This window comes from Cyanistes caeruleus, chromosome 2 (assembly GCF_971803275.1).
Source record: "Cyanistes caeruleus chromosome 2, bCyaCae1.hap1.1, whole genome shotgun sequence".
Lineage (NCBI taxonomy): Eukaryota > Metazoa > Chordata > Aves > Passeriformes > Paridae > Cyanistes > Cyanistes caeruleus.
This window is the reverse complement of record NC_141702.1, coordinates 44,291,783-44,308,792: the sequence shown is the minus strand read 5'-3', so window position 1 is coordinate 44,308,792 and position 17,010 is coordinate 44,291,783. Positions and strand designations below refer to the sequence as shown.

At 41.7% G+C, this 17,010-nt stretch overlaps 2 protein-coding genes across 3 annotated transcripts in view; one reads left to right on the top strand and one right to left on the bottom strand.

Annotated features, from left to right (window-relative positions):
• Window positions 1-152: 152 nt before the first annotated feature.
• On the bottom strand, window positions 153-13,966 carry LOC111927122 (uncharacterized). The gene is made up of 5 exons (XM_086876723.1): window positions 11,425-13,966; window positions 4,382-6,008; window positions 1,269-1,411; window positions 791-888; window positions 153-359 (listed from the first exon to the last, which is right to left on the bottom strand). Exons 2-5 carry the CDS (start codon window positions 4,453-4,455, stop codon window positions 276-278), a joined length of 399 nt encoding a protein of 132 aa, XP_086732849.1. The 5' UTR covers window positions 4,456-6,008; window positions 11,425-13,966; the 3' UTR covers window positions 153-275.
• The window catches only part of PDSS2 (decaprenyl diphosphate synthase subunit 2), a 113,016-nt gene continuing 109,323 nt past the window's right edge, over window positions 13,318-17,010 (top strand). Inside the window, exon 1 of one of the 2 annotated variants that reach the window (XM_086876722.1) lies at window positions 13,318-13,773. In XM_086876722.1, coding sequence (XP_086732848.1) covers window positions 13,547-13,773 — 227 coding nt within the window. In that variant the 5' untranslated portion in view covers window positions 13,318-13,546. The remainder of the gene's footprint in view (window positions 13,774-17,010) is intronic. The other variant, XM_023923900.2, reaches the window with a different exon arrangement.

Genomic DNA, 17,010 nt, shown 5'->3' with positions numbered 1-17,010 from the left:
CAAATGAGCTAACCAAAATAAATCACCCCAGGTTTAATTTATATTCTATTGTTCATAGTCCTATTTATTAGTGTTCAAATGTTTTAAAAGGGGACCTATCCACATATCAGAGCTGCTTTTCAGGTAACACAAAAAACCCACTTTGCTCCAAGTTCTTCATTTTGGCCTGTATTAATGCATCAGTCTCTTTAATATTATTAATGAGCTATTTCTTCTCGGGTTTTTTCCCTGCTGGGGAGGACGAGATAAACAAGTAGGCCTGATTTTTCCAGCTGCTAAATATGTAAGCAGCACGACGGCTTCAAAGCGAAAGGTTTTAGCAGGCAACAGCAACAAGCGAACGGTGCTCTGGGGGCACTCTGGAAACAATGTGCCGGTTTTCAGAGGCAAAATCGGGACATGCGGGGTCATCCCCGGAGCCGCGGTGCTGCCCGGCGGGCGGGCGAAGGGGCCGCGGCCCCGCCGCCCCCGGCCCGAGGAGCGGCGTCCCCGCCCGGCGGCCGCGGCGAGAGCTCCCCCTCCTGTCCCGCTCCTTCCCAGCACGGTGGGAAACACATCATGGAGCCTCGGACACCGAAACGTGTTTAAGCACCAGTCTGCGTGCGATTATGCACGTATAAACCCACACGTCCACCCACACACACGGGGGGAAAGGGGGGAAGCTGAAGGTAAAAAGGGAGGTTGTTTTCTCTTTTTCTTTTTTTTTTCCCAAGTAGCAGCCCCAGACGTCGCAGGCCACAGTAAAGGTGAGGCTCATAACTGGGTTCTCTTAATATTGCTGATAATTTACCGTATTATTCCCTGCTTGCCAAGGTGTTGTCAGCTCTCCATCAGGTTGCTTGGTAATGCCAGTCACCGTGGAAAACATATGTCTATGCAGTCTTTCACCTGTATCCGAGGGGAAGCCATAATAAACAGCAATTTAAATTCAGGTATTTGGTTTGCTGAAGTGTTTAATTAAACAAAGAAATTCATTATGTGAGTTCACAGAAAAGTTCCATTACGTTGATTTTTTTTTTTTTTTTTTCATTTAACTTGAAATGGAAATGTTCCTCTGACTTTTTGTGTGGCACACTAAGATGATGGATTATTTATGCCATCAGAAACAAACAAATGCAGTGAATAATTAAAACACTGGCTCCCAATATTTTTTTTTAATAAGTAGACAGCCATTTTCATACACATGGAAAACATATATACGAGCTTCTCTCTCGCTTCAGTTCCACCCAAACCCCACTTCCACTTCAGTGATGTTTTTTCACCCATACCTTGGAGAAGGGGTACATTCCACTCGTTCCTGAGCTTGGACAAACGCCCACAGCGTTGCTCGCACACAGTAGTGTCTGTAGATTCCTTTCTGCTGTGGATACTAATCTCAATCCAGAGTTTCCTTAGACGATTAGAGGCTGTTCTGCAAAATGTCAAGAGGTAGCTTTTGCAAAGCAGACTCAGTATGGCAGTTGAAATGGGAGTAGTGGCGGCTTTCCAAATACAAAGGTCTGGAAATGTTTGGAGATATTTTAATATTGATGAATATTTCTTTGGGGTTTTTTGTGCGGCTTTAGGGTATCAGTGTCAAATGTATATGAATTAATGGCAAGACAGTGCCTTAACACTGTTAATGTTTTTTGAAACTTCTGGCAAAAAGGGATAAACTTCATTAATTTTATTATTTTTTTAATAACAATTGTTCTTTTGTTCTTTTGGCCTGAATCCTCACAAAATTTGATAAACAGAAAGGACAGGTAACTCGTTTCTATGATTCTTTGTTAAATACTTCCAAGTCTCCTGTTAAATGCCTTTTTGTTTCTTGTTTATTTTCTCATGTTCCTTACAAGAAAAGTAAGCAAGAAAAAGTCTTTAGCATGAGAGAACACCCATGCTATTAAAAAAAAAAAAATCAATCAATATTAAACCTTTTTAAAAGGTAGCAATGCATTAAAAAAAAATTAGTAAAAATAAATCCCGGACACCAATATTGACTTTGGGGAAAAATCTTTATCATCTGTCTATTGCTACACTCTGTGTATCCACTCTGGTTGTTCAGTGGCTCTTCTGTGATGCTTTCTTATTGAATGCAATGCCAAAAATCAGATAGAGAAAAATAAAGGACCTATGGATGAGCAAAAAACTTAAGACACATTATACCAGACTTGAACTTGGCTGTGACAAAATATGGGTTTACAGCCTTATTACAGTTAAGGTCTGTACCTCAGACTGAAATTAATCTTTTAAAAAGAGACTTTGTGAATCTTTTGAAGTTTCACTTGGTCCAAAATGGTGCTCTACTTGCTGTCACAAAGGTTGGTCAGGGCATATACTAAGCCCTACTTTCTACTTTCATTGGGGCCAACACCCAAAATGCTGATCTCCAAAGGCTGCTTTGGAGAAGGTCTGAGGTCAGCACCCTCCTAACTCTGTGTGTGCTGTGCCCCTGCTTCTTACACACATCAACAGCAGGCAACTGTCAAAGTCGGAAACAAAACCCGTGAGGGGTGAAGACTTGTGCTCTCTGCAACAGTCCTAAGCTGTAAACCTCCCTCTGAGGTGAACTGAGAATGTTTATAGCCAAGGAATCTTTATTTCTTCACCTACCATCTCTTGACAGTGACTTTTTCCTCCCCTTCTGATTATTTCACTTCTCCGTACAGAAAAAGGCAGGAGAGAGTCTTCTTGAGTTTAGTTTAATAAATAGGCAACTCTCCCAGATACTATAACGGCAGAAGAAAAGGGGCAGAGATTCTGTGGGATTGGAATATAGCAGAAAGTTCTCCTTTTGACTTCACTCTTTTTTTTTTTTAATAGATTAATTTTGCTGATTCTTGAAAATACTGGTACAGTACTCTACGTCAACTTCTTCCTAAGAAGTATCCCTCCTCTTTTTTCTTTCTGTGTAGAATAAAAGAATTTTTTACAATAGTGACAGTGGTTTATACATTTTCTCATAATCCTGTATTTCCCCTGTAAGCTTTGTTGCATGATATAGTATGTCAGTTTAAGTAACATCTGTCAAGGGATGGAAAGCAATTGCAGGTTCTTTTCATTCATAAAGTCATTCTGGAGTTTCTTCATCCTTAATTTTCTTGTCATGCTTTCAAAAACATTACATCATTTTGTCCAAATTACCCCCTGCATTGCATATACAAGATACAGCAGGTTATTCATTTATTTCCTGGACCCAAAGAAACATGTCAAGGTATCTACACTGATATATACTAAATAATTTAGAGTTGGTAAAAGTTGAGCTTTGGCATGCCATTATTTGACAATTGCTCTTCTATTGCAATGCTTGTTTTCCTGCCAGAATCTCCCCAGAATCCTACATGACATGTGATTCAATCTCTTGATCTTCTCAATTATATTTACATTTATTTTACACATTCTAATATATAATGGCAATGCCTTCACATTGATGTGGTGAAAACTCTGACAAAAAATCCAAACCTATCTTGGGCATGCACAACAGAGATCTATTCAGGATTAGAATAGGGCACATATTTAGCAAATCAAAGAATAGCTGGGATTGGAAGTGACCTCTGGAGGTACAGTCCAACCTCCCTGCTCAAAGCAGAGCAGGTTGATTTCTGTGTCCAGTCATGTCTTGAATAAGTATGAAGGCTCCAGAGCATCATGTTCATAGTAAAAAAAAAAAAAAAAAAAGCTTTTTCTTATGTTTATATGGAATCAGTGTACTTCTACCCAAGGCCCATGTGCCTCTTGTCCTATCACTGAAAAAAAGCCTGGTTCTGTTTTTCTACTTGCCTCCCCTCATTCAGATATTTATACACATTGATCATATCTTCCCTGGGCCTTCTCCTTGCTAAACAACCCCAAATCTCTCAGCCTCTCAAACATCAGATGATTCAGTCCCTTTATCATCTCCATGACCTTTCTCTGTTCTTGTTCCAGTGTGTCCATGTCTCTCTTATACTGTGGAGCTCTGATCTTGACCCAGCAGTCCAGGTGTGTCTCACCAGAGCTGAGCAGAGAGGAAGGATCACATCCATCAATCTGCCAGCAGTGGTCTTCCTAATGCACCCCTGTCATCTTTGCTGCAAGGCTGCACTGCTGGCTCATGTTCAGATGTTGAATACCAGGGTCCCCAGGGCCTTCTCTGCAAATCTGCTTTTTAGCTGCTTCCCCAGCTTTGTTACTACAAATACTGTTCTGATCTGCATGCAGGATTTCACATTTCTTTGCTGAAATTCATGGGATTCTTTTCAGCCTTTTCTCCTGCATCTTATTAAATTTGTTTTGATTTATGATCTTTTAGGTAATTAGTAATACTATTAGCTGGAAATATTTTGTTTTCATGAACTGTGTGGCTTTTCCTAATTAAATCATGCATGTAACATTAATGATAATAATCTATGTCTCTTACCGTAAGTAGATTTTTCTCAAAGACAGTTCTTGGAATCCTTCTCTACACATACAGGATCTTTCACCTTCAAACATGATCAGCGTTTGTATCCTTCTCCATCCAAGATTCTTGAAGTCAGGTGTGGCTATTGATTTCTTATCACAGTGCTACTGGGTTAAGTGGAATTGACATGTTTTCACTACTCGTTTTCAGGTCACCAGAGGGTGCAGATGAGAGACAGTCACAGGTAACTTCCATCCTACCCAGATGGCTCAGCAAATGCTTGCCATGAGACTTCAGCTTGGGAGCTGAAGCTCAGGAACACCATGCTTATGTTCCTTAGCGTGCACTGAAATCCTGCTCAAACACGTGGCAAACCCTGCCATACTGGTGTTTATTCTGATTATCACTAGAGGTCCCCAGGTACACCACCATTCCTGCAAAATCAGGCAGCAGTGGCTTGCAAAGCCAAGGCTCTGTATTATTTCTTCCTCTCAGCCCTCAAGACAATGTGAGAAGTTTCCTGCTGCACACTGTGTGTCACAGCTGGTGTCTTGAGCTCAGATGAGAGGAGCTGTAGACTGAGGTTCACTGGCTTTGCCCAAACTGTCAACACTAAAACCAGGACCATGGCCAACTCCAGAACCTTGCCACCCATATGATTCATTGGGGCATTCTTGTCTGTTGTTAATATTACAACTATCAGTTAGTATTACAGCTATTTCACAGATGAGAAATCATCAGGCGAGAGATAAAGTGACAAAACATATGTACTAGAAGAGACTCATGGCCTCAACTAGAACTCAGCTCTTATGTCTTGTAAGACAGTCCTGTCACCATTAGAACATGTAAGCTAACCTTCTTGGAAAAAAATGAAATGTGAGCCTCCCTTTGAACCAGCTTGACTTTGAGCTCTCATGAAACACCAACAACCTTTGAAAGAACACAGGGATGGCACCATTGACAGATTTTACCTCAGCTGGCTACAAATAAAGTTATTTGAAATAACTGCCAAAGCTGTAATTTATCAGACTTTTTCACAGATTCCACAAAAGCAAGGAAATTCAAAGTTGAAAGGCTTTCTCCAAGCACATGCCAGGCATTTGTGCATGAATTGCAGGAGGGGAAACGATATGTTTCTTTCAGAGCTGTTGTTGCCATCACGGAAAGCGAACAAGCATCTGTGCTTTGGAAATCAGTGGATGGAAGGTGTTCCGTGAAAAGCAGCATGTGGGAAAGCAGCTTAAAATGGTGAGAGTGTACAAAAGTAGCAGGAGTTCTGAATGCCACCGGGGAGAAGAAGTGGAACAAGGCTGACACATAGAAAGGTGGTGAGAAAGCAAAAAGAAATGCAAAGAGGAGTACACTGAAAGGAAAAAACCCACCCACTTTTGGCTAGGGAATAGGTCTGAACAAGTTCCAAGAGAGGAACAGAGAAAGAGAAAAAATTATAGGGTAGATGGAAAGTGTATCTATTAGATGACTGTGCAGGTGAAAATGTAAGTTGAAATTTTGGTGTTTTACTGTGGAAACAGATACAAAGCTGAAAATCAGATGTTCCAGCAGGACTCCTGATACAGCAAATCTGTACATTTATAGTACATGAAACCTGTAGGATTATTCTTCTCTGTAGTGTTTGCCACTGATCCTGAAAAACAACGGGAAGATTCACATTTAGTGATATTTAATTAAAGAATACTACTTACCTTAAATCACAATAAATAAGGGTTGCACTGCCAGTCCTAAGGCTCTTAATTTCACTCCAGGGCTGATGATTTCCTGTGTCACTACACTGTGAAGCTGAATCCAGAGTAACAATTTAATACTCGAATGCCCAGAGTCAGGCAGATGCTTTGCATAAAAGTGTTCTCTTGTGCTTGTGGAGTGCCTGCAGCTCCCCTGAAGAGCTGGTGGGTGCTAAGCACCTCTGAAAATCAGGTCACTGTCACTCAAGAGCTCATAAAGCAACTGAGGTGCCAAAGTTTAAGACTAAACTTACAAGTAAGTGACATCATTGTGGAAGACTCTGTCTCTGAAGGACTGCTGTGCTTTCAGTCATTTGAATTTTGGTATGTGATAGACATGCATTTATAAATTAGATGCCTTTATAGCTTGTAGCACCCTCTAGAAATTAGGATAAAAGAAAGAGGCCATTAGAAAGGAAAGAAGGAAGATGAGGGGAACTAATAAAACAGAAATGGATGGAGATGTTGTTCAAGATTATTTTAAACTAGTTTGGGCATGCCTCATTGGTTCTGAATGCAGATAGGAAGCTTAAAATAAATTAAATTAAGTGAGGTTCTTCTACATAACACATAAAAGAACTGGGGAACACAGTGTCCACAGGATGTTTGGAGAGAAAAAGGTCCAAACAGCTTCAAAGAGGAGCTTGGAAAAGCCAGACTTGGAAGATCTGAGAAATCGCTCCATTTTCATTTATTAAACATGATAGACTTGACAGAGCATCTGGCTCAAGAAGTCTCCAAAGTGCAATCAGGTGGGAGCTGGGTGGACATACCACAGAACTTACTTATCCATATTTGCATCATTTCTCATTCTATTGCCTTAATCATTTCATTCTGGCTCTTATGGGAGACAGGCTGTACTACTTTAAATGTTCCTTTCATCTGACTCAATGCTCTCATATTCTATTTTGCATTAGTAGCTTATGTTTTCCCTTCTATAGGAATAGATACTATCTATCTTAACTGTGCTGGCCTAAGTCATTGGTCTTCCTCTTGTCCTTCTGCAGCAGTAACTATGATTGCTGTGATGTCCAAATATAAACTGCTTTAGAGTGTGTACTGAAGAGGCAGGCAGGCATTTTAATTACAGGGATTAAAAGGAGAACAGATGCAAGTGAGTCGAGAACTAGGTAAATATAACTGCGTCACCTCTTGTACCCTGAGAGTCATCACTCTTTGTCTCCAACAGATTGACATCAGGATAAATTCAAAAGCAGAGGGAATAGTACTGGAAAATACCTATTTTTAACAGACTGGGGTAAAGTGTACAGACAGTACAGATATTATAGATGGATACATTTTAATTTCCTCAAAGCCATTTAGTCAGTGCTACTAAAAATACATTATTTTGTTCAGTCACAGAATTACAAAGATGTATTCAAATGGTTTTAACTTGAGTTTTCCAACTCAAATTGAAAAAAAACCAACTTTTCCTGTATCTGCCATGTTCACTTTCATATATTGAGCTTGGTTCCCAGACTGGCATTATACTCTACCTGGTAGCAAGGCAGTGAGTGGGCACAGAGGTAGAGAGAAGTCCCTTAGAAAACTGTTTCCTCCAGTGCTCAGGGCTTTAAAGTTGATCAGTAAACAGCAAGCCAGTGCTGAGTCTCTGGTGCAGAGTGCTCGTGCTGTGCAGCTCTGCTCAGGGACTGGGTAGTGGCTTTCTTGGGAACTGGATCTTTCAGGCATGTTTCAAAGGGGACTCATAAATAGAAAGGTACAGAAAACCAGGTGGAGGTAACAAAGACACCAGTGACTTCTACAAAGTTTACTTCAAAGGAAATGTGCAGCCAGCGTTAGCTTCCAGTCTAAGTAATAAAAAGAGAAAGACAGAGAAAGGTGTCCAAACCCAGGACTACCTGCAGAAAAAAACATTTAGAATTGTATCTATGTTTCGATTGCCCATATGAATAGCAATCAGCAAAATATAAACAGCACTTCATAAATTACATATATTTAATCCCTGAGAAGGAAGCATTTAAACTGAGAAATGTTCCCACTTATTTAAATCTACATAAAATGTGCATGTTGTGTATGTTTGCCAGTTTCCTGGCCCTACTATAACTATAATCCCTGGTTTCTATCACTACCTGATAACTATTTCATGATTTAGGTAGTTTTTCAAACTATTTTCATCTAACATAAAAAAATCCCATTTTTTTCCCTTCAGGACCCTCCTAAATCCCATCATCACCCCTGATTTTAAGGGATACTGAGATGTATCTCATTGAAAAAAGAATCCAAAGAAAATCTAGAAATTTGTGGGGTGGGGAATTTAATAGAGGGTACATGGGTAAGTCTTTGTTCAGCATGGCTGTCAGTTCCTCTTTGCTGCATTTCACTCTTGTCCAAACCATGAATTCCTTAGACAGGGGACCATCTCCTTTGTTCTGGTTTTGAAATGTGTCTGGTTAGAGTTTTCTACTGCTACTGATGTTCAATTAAATACAAATAATAAATAGTTAATGGTTTGCTGAGCTGCAGAGGTGGGGCTAATCAGCTGAGACTTCATGGGGTGGTTAATGATGGATTAGGAATGGGGGAACTGATAAAGCTGAATATTTAAAGACTAATATTGTACAGGATGATGGATGTTTTGTCTGCTTTCATTGCATATGAGCAGAAACTAACAATGTGCTTATCTTCCTCCTCCTTCTATTGTAGATTACTCAGCTCCAAAACGTTGCTGTTCTGAGTCTCTGTCCAAATTCCCCTGAGTGGAGCACTGCCCATCAGGAGATGGCCTGAGAGGCTCTTACAATGGAAATTGGGTGGGGAGGTGAACAGTGACTCTACAAAGGGGGGCACGTTATCAGCTGCACACTCCTTCACTCCTGTTCATACTAAGCTTGCTGAAATGGAGGGGTTTCAATTGATTTTGCTTTCTTTTGCAGTGCTGACTGATGAGCCAGTGAGGAGGCAGCTGCGTTCTGAGGGCATGTGCCACAGAAGGGGTTTGTCCCACTGCCTGCGCAGCACTGCTGAGACACAGCGGGATCTTTGGCTTTCCATCTGTGCCATGTACTGATGAGCTACTGTATTCCTGAGACTGGTGTGCAGAGTGAAGAGTTACATACACCTTATCTGTCAAAGGAACCATATGTATCACAGATATATTTATTTGTTTTGAAAAAATCTTTTGCATTTGTTATCGTTTATTTACCAGCAACATATCAAGTTCTGATACTGGTATCACAGTAGGTATAATTCGGCTTAAAAATTAATACTTCTAAGTGTCAAATTCTGTCCAAGGGACATGACACCTACTGAAACCAACTGATGCTAAATAATGATGTTTTTTCAGTGTCTAACTATAGGATCAATATGGCCTTCGCCCTTGTCAGTAGTTCTGTCAGCTGCTAGGAAGACAGGCAGCCTGGCAGACAAGACACAGACAAGAAGGTCAAGAGAAGTGGATTCTTTTCTCAGTTTGCCTTAGGCTTTTGCAGAGCCTTGGACAAATCACACAACCTCTCCGTTCAACCTCCCGACTTCCAAAATGGAAATGATCATAACTCTCTGCTTTCCCAGGATGCCATGGAGCAAATCAATTATTGGGAGGAGGGAAAGGGGAGAATAGGTATATGTAGGAACAACTATATGGGTGCTCTGGAAGGAAGAGACAATTTTTCTTTACTTTTATTTCTGTAAATTGTCTTTCTGTAAATTAAAAAATTAAGCAACATCTATAAGATTTGGTCACGTAGACAGGTTATAGTTACTACAATGTATTGGCATTGCTGGTCTCATTCTCCTAAAGACATTGTTTGTTTTGGATAAGGCCAGGGTAACTATGAAAAACTGAAAGTTCAAATGCTCCCAATCAAATGAGAGTGCTTTGCAATTGTTTTACTTTAGATGGCAGTCAGGAAAATATTTCAAAATGTTTCATGTGCTAGAAAAGAGATCCAGAGCTGGCATTAGTAGTGGCTTTGATGTATTCTCTGGTACATTGGTCCAGAGCATGCTGATGTAAACAGAAGTGTCTCTTGACCTGTCATCTTTATTCTTCAGCTTTGATATTGGCCCTATCCAGTGGCTTCCTTTTCCTCCTGGGGAGGCTTTTAAAAGTCATTGATACAGAAAAAAAAAAAAGTTTTAGTTTTCTTGTCTGCTTAAGACTCTAAAGAAATAGACACATCTAAGCTCTTGAAATAGTGCGGGTTTTTCAATACTGCAGGGATATGAGCAAAGAAAAAAAAAAAAAAAAAAAAAAAAGCATGTGGTTTTGTCCACAACTTATGATGTGGTAAGTACATCATACTTTTGCTTCTGATGGGGTTTTTTTTGAGATGAAAACTGAGAAGCTCTGTTTCAGAGACAGGCAGTACAAACAGCAATGCCTATGGGTAAGTTAGTCCATCATTGCCTATTATAGGACCCTGGTTTTGATGCCTGTAACTGTCAAATATCAGCTAATTTGTAATGATTTTTTCCTGTGATTGGTGTGCCAGCCTGAAGCTGATTTTTAAAAAACTTCGCTCAGTTTGAAAAATGAGGTTAGCAGAAAAAGAAAACGTTCTCCTTGTGTTGAAAAACATCATGGGGTTGCATGACTGAGAAACTCTCCATGCTCTAAACCTGAAATTCGGCAAAGAATTTGCCAAGGATTTGGAGAGTCCCACTCATAAAGATGTATGATAAGAAGATTAGGATGCAGGTTATGCAGACAAGAGGGTTATTGAGGGTGAAACGAGAAGGCTGTGACAAGATTGAAAGAACAGTAACCCATAGGGATGATGTGTGGGACTGAAGCAAAGAAGTGAGGAGATTTGGAGAATGAAACTGTGAACTTGGACCAGGAGTAAAAAATGAACTACTTAAGCAAGACTCCATGGTTGCTAAGAGAAGGGAAAGGGATGAAGGCATTGGGCTGAGAATGAGAGACAGAAAGTCCTTAGGTATTACAGTACAATCTTCTCCAAGCATCTCTGTGGCCAAGAAATAACAATTAAAAAAAAAACTGGAAAATGACAAAATATTTGCTTTATTTCTCTAGCGATTGCTACTTTTAAAGAACATCAACTTACTGCTGGTGAATCCTGAGAAAGCCCTAGTGATAGTGTGCAGAGTTGTGGATAACGAGGGTTTTGCTCTAGTTCAAAACCATTTGGACTTAGAAGAATTCTACACAAAGAGTACAGAGGCATTCAGTTTTTTAGAACAAAGAGCAGCAATTTTAAAAAGTTAAAGTCTCACACATTAGGAGATGGTAGGTTTACTGCCCATGGAACCCTAATTCTCCCCAGTTTATACGTATTATTTTAAGCAGACTTTAATTGCATAATCATGTTAAGTTTTTCACAGAACACTTACCACATTAAGTGCAAAAATGGATATGGCTCAGGAAATGAATCAAGGAACTTGTCACCATTACAGGATGAGGTGCCTTGGTAGCTCCTCTTAAGTGCATCCCTCCGGCAATTTTCATTAACTTAGGCTTTCTGCACAGAAACATGCCACTGCATTCTGTCATTTCTAAACTGTGTTTATGAGCTGAAATTCCCTATTTAGCAACAGTTTGTTCTGTGACACCAGCTAACTAAACTGCCTCAGTGGCAGCTCCTTCAAAGCAAAGCTTTTTTCTCTCAGAGACAGGCAGCACAGAAAGCAAGGATTTGACACCAGAAACTTAACTCTTAAGTTACCTTTCCAGTTCTCACAGTTTCCTCTATTCTAGTTTTTCCCCTCTCTATTGGGAGAGGCCACTTATGAGACACCACAGGCATGTCCAGGTGTTGCTGACTCCACAGTCAAAGCCCTTCTTTAGAACAGTACCTTTTAGAGCACTGGAGTTGTCTCAGGTGTCAAAACAACAAACATCATGTTATTGAAAAACAGGTAAGGGTGTTCCTTTTTAGCAGCTTCTCCCTTGCAACTGCAAGAGTTATGTTGTGCTTTCCTGGACATCTTTCTCTCTGATGGGATTATTTTCCATTTGCATCTTCTTTTACAGTATCCTTCAATGTAACTCTTTTTATATCATGTGGAGTAACGCAAACAAAATTAAGTGACCTGTATCTTGTATTTCCAAAAATAGGAAATGTAACACCCTCATTTTCAATATGACTGTAGTCAAAAGGACAGTTTTCTCCTCAAAACTTTGCCTGATTTGTTGCAACAAAGCCTTGAAGATATAGAAGGAACGGATGTCAGTGATTGTAAAGACAGATCATATTCTTTCTGTGGGTATCTGTGTAGCATTAGAGGTATCTGTGGGTGTGAGGAAGTCACTTAAACACAGTTTCTGAAGATAGCCTGGGAATTCTCCATTAAATCTATTCTCTAAAATAGAACATATATTCTCTGAATTCACCAAAGTTTTGGGGGAAGGTACCTGCAAAGAGGCATTGGTGATGGCCGTGCTTTAAGAATTTTAATTTTAAGAATTAAGGAAAGACTACATGATATACAGCAGGTCACACTACGGGATCCTGAAGTCTTCACTTGGGTCCTCAAAATTAGCTGTCTCTTTGAAGTTCACTGTTTGGTTGCAAGTACCTCCTCAGCTCAGAAGGAGCCTGTTCATAACCCCCTCAGCTGGCTCAGAGCAGAGCACCATACAACACAGCTGCAGTGCAAGGCAGAGCATGCAGTAAATAAGGGCTGGTGATAATAAGTTGCCCAAGACAACTCCGGGAAGAGGTAAAAAAGAATGCCCGTACACTTAAATTATTGACGTACAGGATCAGCGGGGTTGGAGAAGACCGTCAAGATCAGCACATCAGCCGTCAGTCCGAGCATCAGACCAGCACTGTCTCCCCTAAACCACATCACCCAGTGCCAGATCCAGGTGCCTCCTGAAGACACTGGTGAGCCCACCAAACTCCCTGAGAAATCTATTCGAAATCCTGACCAAACAAACAGCAAAAAATAAATGCACAGAAATCACGACTATGCAGCTGAAGACTACAGGCCGAACACCCTGACCTCTCTTCCCCGCTGGTCCTTGAAGCAACCCTGGGCACAGGCAGAGCACATCCCGTTCTGTGGGACACCCCCAACCAGCCGGGAGCCGGGAGTAGGCGCGGGGAGCGTTACCCCTCCAGCGGGACCCTCTGCCATGGCTCTGGAAAGCAACAAGCACAGAGTGGGGAATGAAGCGACGGCGCTTTATCCCCGCGGGTTCTGAGGGCAGGGGACAGCGGGCAGAGCTCGCTGTCTGAGGACACCAGCGCGCCCGTCTGCAGCCCCCGCCTCGCCGCCCTCGCTTTACGGCGCGCCGTGTTTTGCGACGCCCAAGATGGCCGCCCCCAGGGCACAATGAGCCCGCTCCGGCCGCCGCCGCCGCCGCTGGGGGGGACGCGAGGCACGGGCAGAGCCGTCCGGGGCACAGCCGGGGCGTTCCTCCGGCAGCGGGACTTGTCCGCGACTGCTCGGCGTGTGGGGCCCCGCCGGGGCTCGTAGCGGGAGAGCGGAACGTCCCTTGGGAGGCGGCATGTGGGGTTCCCTGCTGCGGCGCGGGGTCCGCTGCGCCGGCGGGATCCGATGCCTGTCCTCGGGCGGCCCGCCCTGGAGCCAGGTGGTGTCGGAGGCCGAGAAGATCGTGGGGTACCCGACGTCCTTCATGAGCCTGCGGTGCCTGCTGAGCGACGAGCTCAGCAACATCGCCATGCAGGTCCGCAAGCTGGTGGGCACCAAGCACCCGCTGCTCGACACCGCCCGGTAAGCGCTGGTGGGAGCTGCGGGGGCACGGCGGCGCTCCCGGCCCTCGGCAGCCTTGGCACAACTCCTGGCAAGTTTTGGCCTTCGTGCCGTGTCCCCAGGGAAAGGCTGCCCCGGGGGTGGGAGGTTTCGCCTCCGCTCCGGGATCCTCGTTTCCTTGCCGCAACAGGTTTTCCCTGCGGTTATCCGCTGTCGTTGGGAAGTTCCTTCCTTGTGACGCCACGTGCGGCGCTTCCCCCGTGCGGGGAGGAAAAAAAAAAAAAAAAAGAAAAGAAAAATTCCCCGGAAAAGTGCGGCTGCCTCCTTAACAGTTACGTATTTTCTTTATAACTAAGAGCTATATGGCAAGGAAAACAAGGGAAAAAAGGCAGAGAGACTACTCGGTTCAAAAGCTCGAAATGACACTGCTCGGAACTGTGTATTTTGTTAGCAAGTGTTTGGGAATATCCAGCTGGGAGCTGCGAGTTTTTGTGTGTTGTTGAGAATTTTAGAGTTGCTAAGCTGTTCATCCACTCTTTCATTCTTAAGGCAAACTGATGGAAGTCTTGCGTTCCCGCCAATAAACAGAAATTGGGATTGTTGAGCAGGGTTTTCTTTGACTGTAAACCAAGAACTGGTTGGCAGTGGGTTTTTTATACAGTAAAACTCCAGACGCTTACCAAAATTAAGGGAAAAATAAAAGTGCAGTTTTCTGAAGACTTTTGTTTGTGGATTTGAGTGTTTTGGTTGTGGTTTTTGTATGGTTTTGGGGGTTTTGATGTTTTTTGTTTGTTAGACCTGTGTTTGCTATAACTGCAGCTAGAGCAACATTAATAGAATCCAAGTTTAGTGTGCACAGTATTTTTTAACAGGTGTAAGACAAAAATGAGCATTTGTTTAAAGTGGATGTTCAGCTTTTCTTTTAAAGGAACGGAAATTGTAACTCTTTAGAGCTCCTTGGCAAATCCACAGTGTTGTAATGGTATAAAATCAAGATTTGTTTTTCAAGCTCTCTGTTTCTAAATCTGGTTGTCTTGAGTGAACAAAATGAGTACAAGGGACAAACAGGTTTTTTTTAAGAAACATGATTTTCAGGAAGGGAGATTTAGACATTGGCCTTAAGTGGACTTTTCTGGAAGAAACAAATTAAATTATTAATAAAAATGGAAAATACGTGACTTTATAAAATGGTGGTTGAGGGGATTTTGTTGAACTTTTTATAACTGAAGGTTGTGATATTATGATAAAGAGGAGGGATGTGAAGAAAGTGCTCTTCTGTCTTTGTATAGTTGATGGAATGGAGGGAATAGGAGAAGCGAAGCTCAATGTATTTGGGCTCTTAAGTTTGCACTGCAGTCATAGAAGTGTCACAGAGACCTGCAGTGCTAAAGTGGAACCTTAGAGTGCCTGCTCCATGTGTGGTAGTTCCTGGTTTGTTTGTGAATTAAATCTAAAAGCAGTATTTTGGGGCATGGTTGGAAATTTTGTGGTGGGGCGGTGATGTAAGGGTTTGTTGGGGTTTTCTATTATTTTAAGTGGGCTGCTTCAGGCTTAATTCTGTAAGCCTGTGGCTTGTGGAACACTGGTAGGAATATAGTCATGCCGAGGCTCAGCAGGATTAAAGACATTAATTTTTAAAATTCATATATGTTTCAGAGTACACTACCAAACTGATGTGTTGTGCTGGAGAGAAGAACTATTTACTCACATAAAACTGAAACCCTGTGCCCTTATTCTGAATCTTCTTATTTGGTTTCACTGGTGTTTCCAAGGGCTTTGTTGCAGAATGGTTTCCAATAGCCTTGACCTTTGTGTTATAAGAAGAGTTAATATCCTGTTGACAAGCTGTAGTACACCCACAGTAATGCACAAATTGTACCTTGCTCACCTTGTTTTATGGTGCAATATTGCAATAAGGTGAAATTTGACCATGTTCTTTCTCAATAATCTTGATAATTTATTTCTGAAATTTAAGTGTTGTATGTTTTGATGTAAATGTGAGTGATTTTAGTTTTGTGTCTGAGATCTATGCCCTGACCTATCATAGCAATTTAGGAAACAGGTCGTGATTTTTCAATACTAGGATTTTTTTTGAATACTTTTAATCTGTCTCATCACTCATTCTTAAAAAGTAACAAAGGTTTCCTGTTGTGTGTTCAGACAAATGCTTTAAAGCATGGGTATCTAAAATATTTTATTTGCTGATTTATTTTTTTTTTAATACTTGAGTAATTGATATGTTCTGGAACTCTAATCTTTGAGATTTTGAGCTAGTAAATGCTATATATGTCTGAGAAGTACTCCAATATTTAAGGATATTTTTGTATTTGTGTAAGCAACTGAAAAATGTGCTGTAAAATTGATTAGTTGCATGTGCTGTTTCTCAAGTTTCTACTCATTTATTTTGGAGGTTAGAAGTGGTGACAGTCAAATTGATTGGTTGCTGTCAAGTCTAAACAATTTTCTTTAACCTTCATTGACTGGTAGCATTTTGTCATCAGTGGTTTTCTGTCTACCCTCCCTTCCTGCCTAAAGGCTTTGCTAGCTTTTGAAGCCTTCCTGAGTCCATTAGGGGTTTCTTAAAGCAGAGGGTTCTCTACCAATGCTTGTCTTCATGGAATAAGTTCTGAGCTGAGACAGCATAGGACGTAATTGCCACCACACTGAAAACCTTTAGTGTAACCAGAGTTTGGATGAGTGTTTTTAACATTTTGCCAAGCTTTGGCTCTCTAGACTGTTGCAATTCAATGCCTGTGCTGAGTGTCTTGAAGAAGGCAGAAGGGTATCTGTGCGTGTGAGACAGGACATGTGGAGAAACAGCTGTTGGGCCAGTATACGTTTCCTTGATGATCCCATCCATTTCTTCCTCTTGTTTGGATGCAGCACTGGCAGCTCCTGGGTGTGCCTGCTGTGAATCAGGTCTGCAGCAGGTGTTCTGGGATGATGTGTGACCCTGGTACCTCCTACCAAGCTCGTGCTTGGCCAGCAGCTTTAAATCTGAGAGCTATGGCTGACCCTCCTCTTAGGAGGGCAGAGATGGCTAACTGAGCCCTACAGTGGTGGATTTGGGAGTTCTGTAATCCGTGCACTAAAGTTGAGTTTGTATTTTATTAATTTTTGTTATGTTTCTGAGATTTTGGCTTCTTAAAAGTCAGCTATGTGAACAGCCCTTGTACTAGCTTTGCAAGACCTGCTAGAAGGAGGGCAAAATGTGAGGAAAAGGTTACATTTTGTTTGAGAGGCTAATGTCTAATGGTT

Bases quoted from the DNA above. Each gene is read 5' to 3' on its own strand.
- LOC111927122 (XM_086876723.1), bottom strand. From the start codon at position 4,455: ATGTTTGAAGGTGAAAGATCCTGTATGTGTAGAGAAGGATTCCAAGAA. The intron at 1,412-4,381 runs GTAAGAGACATA...GACATTTTGCAG, and splicing joins TTGAGAAAAATCTACTTACG to AACAGCCTCTAATCGTCTAA. The intron at 360-790 runs GTAAATTATCAG...CATTGTTTCCAG, and splicing joins GGCAAGCAGGGAATAATACG to AGTGCCCCCAGAGCACCGTT.